This window comes from Lampris incognitus, chromosome 5 (assembly GCF_029633865.1).
Source record: "Lampris incognitus isolate fLamInc1 chromosome 5, fLamInc1.hap2, whole genome shotgun sequence".
Classification (NCBI taxonomy): domain Eukaryota; kingdom Metazoa; phylum Chordata; class Actinopteri; order Lampriformes; family Lampridae; genus Lampris; species Lampris incognitus.
Window position 1 is genome coordinate 24542448 of NC_079215.1, and position 6000 is coordinate 24548447.

At 46.9% G+C, this 6000-nt stretch overlaps 1 protein-coding gene across 1 annotated transcript in view; it reads right to left on the bottom strand.

Moving 5' to 3' along the window:
* The window catches only part of LOC130112914 (protein sidekick-1-like), a 329381-nt gene that overhangs the window by 139217 nt on the left and 184164 nt on the right, over positions 1-6000 (bottom strand). Inside the window, exon 18 of the mRNA XM_056280437.1 lies at positions 757-938. Within this exon, the coding sequence (XP_056136412.1) occupies positions 757-938 (182 nt within the window). The remainder of the gene's footprint in view (positions 1-756; positions 939-6000) is intronic.

Sequence of the window (6000 nt, forward strand, 5' to 3'; positions counted from 1 at the left end):
AGACTGATAAAGAGCGATTTTAAACTCTATAGTCTTATATGTCCACCACAATCCTATATATCATGGCTGCATTGTTTTTGTGCATCTCTTTTTCGCTCATCGCCAGCTGACAGATCCACTCACTTGCTCTGATTGTTGGGTGGATTTGCATCAACAGGAGCTTGTTTAAAATCAGTTGGCTCCAAATATAAAATCCAGGAAGAAGCCAGTCTTTGCCTGGTGGTCACATGACAATAAGCTCTTACTCTGTTGTGCTTACGCTCCCCGGTTGGTGTTGTTGTTTTACTTATCATTTGGTTGAAGGTATCTTTTCTGCTCTCTTGTTGCACTGCCAGAGCTTGGTTTGTGCTGTCAACTCTTGTCCTTAGTTTTCCTATGTTTAAAGCGTTATTGGACCTTTTTGTTTAGCCTTTGGAGTCATTGTAGGGATGAGCCACCTTTTACTCATCCCTCCTTTTTCCTCCTGTTTTTTTTTTTTGTTGAAAGGGACTCTGCTGTGGTTTTTATTAGTACTAGTCTAGTTTTGTCTCAGTTCTAGGCATTGTGGAAGTTTGTGTTCATTATTTTGGCCCTGGTGACCCAAGAGGCTTTTTATACTTCCAGTGTTTCTGTTTTTATATAATAAATCCCTGTTATGTTAATTTTACATACATTCTGCACATAATTTCTCTGTCTCAATATTTTATTACCGCCCCCATCCCGTAGACAATTAGGGTCTGTAAGGATGTCTATTTGAATGGTTGTGTGTACACCCACCTCCCTGTAGTGTGTACTCAGTGACAGGGCTGCTGTACACTCCTAGGCCAGCTCCAGTGTAGGCAGCCACCTGGATCTGGTACTGTGTCCATATGATCAGATCAGTAAGTAGGCAGTAATTGGTCTCTGGACTACTGATGCTCTTCTCCTGGTAGTCCCCTGGCAGGCCTGCCAGCCGATACCTACACACACACACACACACACACACACACACACACACACACACACACACAAACGAGAACAACGTATATATAAAATCAAATATAATCTGTCAATATCAATTATAATAGCCACCGAATAAACATAAAAAGCAGATGTTAAAGGCACACTGATATTAATTTTAAAGGAACACTCTGTAACGGCATGTGCCGCCACAGCTATGTGGCGTGTACTGTGACAACATCGAGTGCTCTACTGACAAGAAACAAGACATTTCTCGCCATCAGGTCAATAATGTGTATTTGTTTGAGAAATGGAGAATACGGAGGGCCTCAAAAGGGAGTGAAACTGATGTGGCATTGGTTGATCTTCTAACAGGCATGTAATAAAGAGAAGAGCTTTTCTGAAGTAAGACCAAAATAATAGCAGGAGTGGTGCAGATAGCCACTGTGTGCATCAATAGTGGATGGAACATTTACCTTTAAGAAATACAAATACAGCTTTTCTACAAAACCCAAAGGTGTAATGTTTTGGGTACAGGGCATGGTTGGGTTTAGATTGGGGAACAAGGCAGCCTTTAAAGTGAAAGGAAGACTTTGTTGTGGAAAAGGAAATAGTTGTTGATAAAAACACCGACAGGAGGAAGTTAGTAAGGTATCCAGCCTCCCAAGCAAAGCGGCGCTACTGGATGAATTGAGGGAAGTGAAGAGAGAGAAAAAACCTTTGCAGAGTCATAGATTTTTGAAGCGCTGATGTAATTTTCAGTAATCACTGCCAAATAAGTATTAGAGGTAAGGCCGGCGGGCATCCGGGTGGCGTGGCAGTCTATTCCGTTGCCTGCCAACACGGGGATCACCGGTTCGAATAGCCGTGTTATCTTCGACTTGGTCAGGCGTCCCTACAGACACAATTGGCCGTGTCTGCGAGTGGGAAGTCAGATGTGGTTATATGTCCTGGTTGCTGCACTAGCATCTCCTCTGGTCAAGCGGGGCGCCTGTTTGGGGGGAACTGAGGGAAATAGCATGATCCTCCCATGCACTACGTCCCCCTGGTGAAACTCCTCACTGTCAGGTGAAAAGAAGCGGCTGGCGACTCCACATGTATCAGAGGAGGCATGTGGTAGTCTGCAGCCCTCCCTGGCTTGGCAGAGGGGGTGGAGCAGCGACCGGGATGGCTCGGAAAATAGGGTAATTTGCCAAGTACAATTGGGGAGAAAAGGGAGGGGGGGCATAGATGTACACAATATGGATGTCTGAAAAGGTCTTCTGTGGGAATGCACCCTCTGAAGTATGGTACATGTTTTGTTGCATTATCTTTTATGTACTGACGGCAGCATAGTTTGGTAGTGCTTTATGGCCTTTCTTTCTATCAGTACTCTGAATACCATCCAATTCAAACCGCTCGCATAACTCCATGTGATATAATTAACCAGTTGAAAGGGTATATAGCCTGACCCAACAGACGAGATTAATACCACTCAGGAATCTTTCAAATCTGGTAAAAACTAAAACATAAAAACAATCTTTGCGTTGGCATGTAATCATGGAACCTATTCACTGTCACAAACTATCTATTCAACCTGCCTGAGAGGTCATGAAGAGAGAAAAATAGTATATTGTAGAAATATACACACATAATTAACACTGCGGAAAGTATTACCGAAATACTTACAGCATAGCAAGGTTAACACACGGGGCGATAGCTTACTTGATCATTGCTATTCTCCTTTCGGCAATGCCTGCAAACCCCTCCTCCGCCCACCGTTTGGCAAATCGGATCACTCCTCTTTCCTTCTCCCCCCCGCCTATAGGCAGAAGTTGAAGCAAGCAGCACCCACTGTGTGGACGATACGTTGCTGGTCTGACCAATCGGATGCCGTATTACAGGAACGTTTTGATCCAGTGGACTGGGACATGTTCCGTGATTCATCGGATGGCAACGTTGACGAGTAGACGGAAGCAGTGATTGGATTCATCCGGAAGAGCATTGAGGAGCCGATGCCCACTAAAAGAGTCCGGGTGTATCCAAACCAGAAACCATGGATAAACAGTTCCGCTCGGTCTGCTCTTGCAGCACGAGACACCGCCTTCGCCACGGGAGACGAAGCGGAGAAGAAGAAAGCCTTCTATGATCTCCGGAAAGCAACCAAAGCAGCCAAACGAGAATACAGCAAGAAAATTGAGGAACAACTAAGTGCTAACGACCCACGTAGCATGTGGCAGGGTTTACACACAATATCGGACTTCAGAGGGAGACCCAGCAGCTTAGCCAACACCGCTGCCCCCCTCCTGGACGAGCTTAATATTTTTTTTTCGTTCGGTTTGAGGTTTTTGACACCAGCCTCCCGGGAGAAACCCCCACCGCTGCCGATATGAACAGCACGCTGACCATCACCGAGTCCGTCGTGCGCAGGTCATTCAGGCGCGTGAACACCCACAAAGCAGCCGGCCCGGACTGCATTCCAGGCTGGGTGTTCAGAGTGTGCGTATATTTCAACCTCCCCCTTTCCCTGTGTGTAGTCCCTTCCTGCTTTAAATCATCAGTCATTGTACCGGTGCAGAAGAAGACCAAGGTAACATGCTTGAATAATTGGCGCCCTGTTGCTCTCACTTCCATAGTGAGTAGATGCTTTGAGAGGCTTGTTAAGGGACTAATCTGTAGCATGTTACCACCCACCCTTGACCCCCACTGATTTGCCTACCGACAAAACAGATCCACTGATGACGCAATAGCCACTACACTCCATACGGCCCTCACCCACCTAGTGAAAAAGAACTCCTATCTGAGAATGCTGTTTGTAGACTACAGCTCAGCATTCAACACTATAGGCCCTTACAGACTACACCAAGCTCAGGGACTTAGGACTCATCCCCAGTCTGTGCAGCTGGATTCTGAACCTCCTGTCGAGCCAACGCCAGGGGCTGAGGATGGGCTCCAACACCTCTGACCCTCAACACAGGAGCCCCCCAGGGCTGTGTCCTGAGTACCCTCCTTTACTTGCTGTACACCATGACTGCATGGCCACACATAGCTCCAACTTTGTGATAATGTTTGCTGATGACACGACGGTGATGGGCCTGATCACCGACGACGACGAGATGGCATACAGGAGAGAGGTCAACAATCTAACAAAGTGGTGCCAGGAGAATAACCTCTCTCTCAACATCGACAAAACCAAGGAGCTGATTGTGGACTACAGGAAGAGAGGGGGGAGGCTGGACCCCATCACCATTAACGGGACTGCTGTAGAGAGGGTCAAGAGCTTCAAGTTCCTCGGTGTCCACGTTACCGAGGACGTTACCTGGGATGAACACACCAGCCATGTGATGAAAAAGGCACAGCAACTCCTCTTTCACGTCAGGTGGCTGAAGAAGTTTGGCATGGGGCCCAGGATTCTACGGGCCTTCTACAGAGGCACACCAACGAGAGCATCCTGACTGGGTGCATCACCGCCTGACATGGGAACTGTACTGCCCACAACCACAAAACAATGCAGATAGTTGTGCGTATGGCCCAGGACATCAGTGGATGCCAGCTTCCCTCCGTCCACGACATCAGCAAAGCCCGCAGGATTATCAAAGACCTCAGCCATCCCAACTATGGACTGTTCCAGCTGCTACGGTCAGGCAAGCAATACCACAGCCTCAAAGCTTGGACCAGTAGGCTCCGGAACAGCTATTTCCACCAAGCAACCAGATTTTTGAACAAAGAACATTAAAGACAGTAAGCCTGGTGCTGGAATGACTGGTACTGACCTATGGTCTTCAGCGGATTATCAGTTTACACACAAACACACACACACAGACGTAGTTTGGCATACACAAACACACACAAATATACAAACTACATACACATATGCACATTTATTAAGGCTGGGCCTACACACACACACACACACACACACACACAGCACCCTACATACACCACACACTATTATTATTACTGCTGTTTTGTTCTGTTTTGTTATTTTATTACTATTGTTGCTGCAGTGTTGAGGAGCCAAAACACGATAATTTTACTTTCTTGCACTTGTATATTGAGACGTAACAAATAAAGAATCTTGAACATAACACACGTAGATACAGAGAGAGGCAGGGCAGGTGGCATTCATGCAGTGAAGACTAGATAACCTTCCCATTTAATGACTAGATGACTAGATAACCGTCCCCCTCTCCCTCCACCTGACAGACTGACACACTTGTGAGGAACAAATGTGGTAAAATAGGGAGACTCAGGGAGAAAGAGGGAGACAATGGGTGAGGAAGAGTGGATCTGCTGACTGATACAACAGAGAAAGCGGTGTATTTAATGAGGGGAGTCAATGGATGAGGATAGAGAGCTAGAAAGAATACACTGATCAGCCACAACATTAAAACCACCTTCCTAATATTATGTATGTCCCCCTCGTGCTGCCAAAACAGCTCTGATTCATCAAGGCATGTACGCCACGAGACCCCTGAACATGTCCTCTGGTATTTGGCACCAAGACATTAGCAGCAGATCCTTCAAGTCCTGTAAGTTGTGAGGTGGGGCCTCCATGGATTGGATTTGTTTTTTCAGCAGATCTCACAGATTCTCGGCAGTCTGAGATCTGGGGAATTTGGAGGCCAAGGTAACACTTTGAACTCTTTGTCATGTTGCTCAAACCATTCCTGAACAATTGCTGCAGTGTGGCTGCTGAAAGAGGCCACCGCCATCAGGGAATGCCACTGCCATGAAGGGGTGTACTTGGTGTGCAACAATGTTGAGGAAGGTGGTACGTATCAAGGTAACATCCACATGAATGCCAGGACCCAAGGATTCCCAGCAGAACATTGCCCAGAGCATCACACTGCCTCTGCCGGCTTGCCTTCTTCCCATAGTGCATCCTGGTGCCATCTCTTCCCTAGGTAAACGATGCACACACCCCTGGCCGGCCACAAGATGTAAAAGAAAAAAAAAGATTTATCAGATCAGGATACCTTCTTCCATTGCTCCATGGTCCAGTTCTGATGCTTACGTGGCCATGGTAGGCACTTTCGATGGTGGACATGGGTCATCATGGGCACTCTGACCGGTCTGCAGCAATGCAGGACCATACACAGC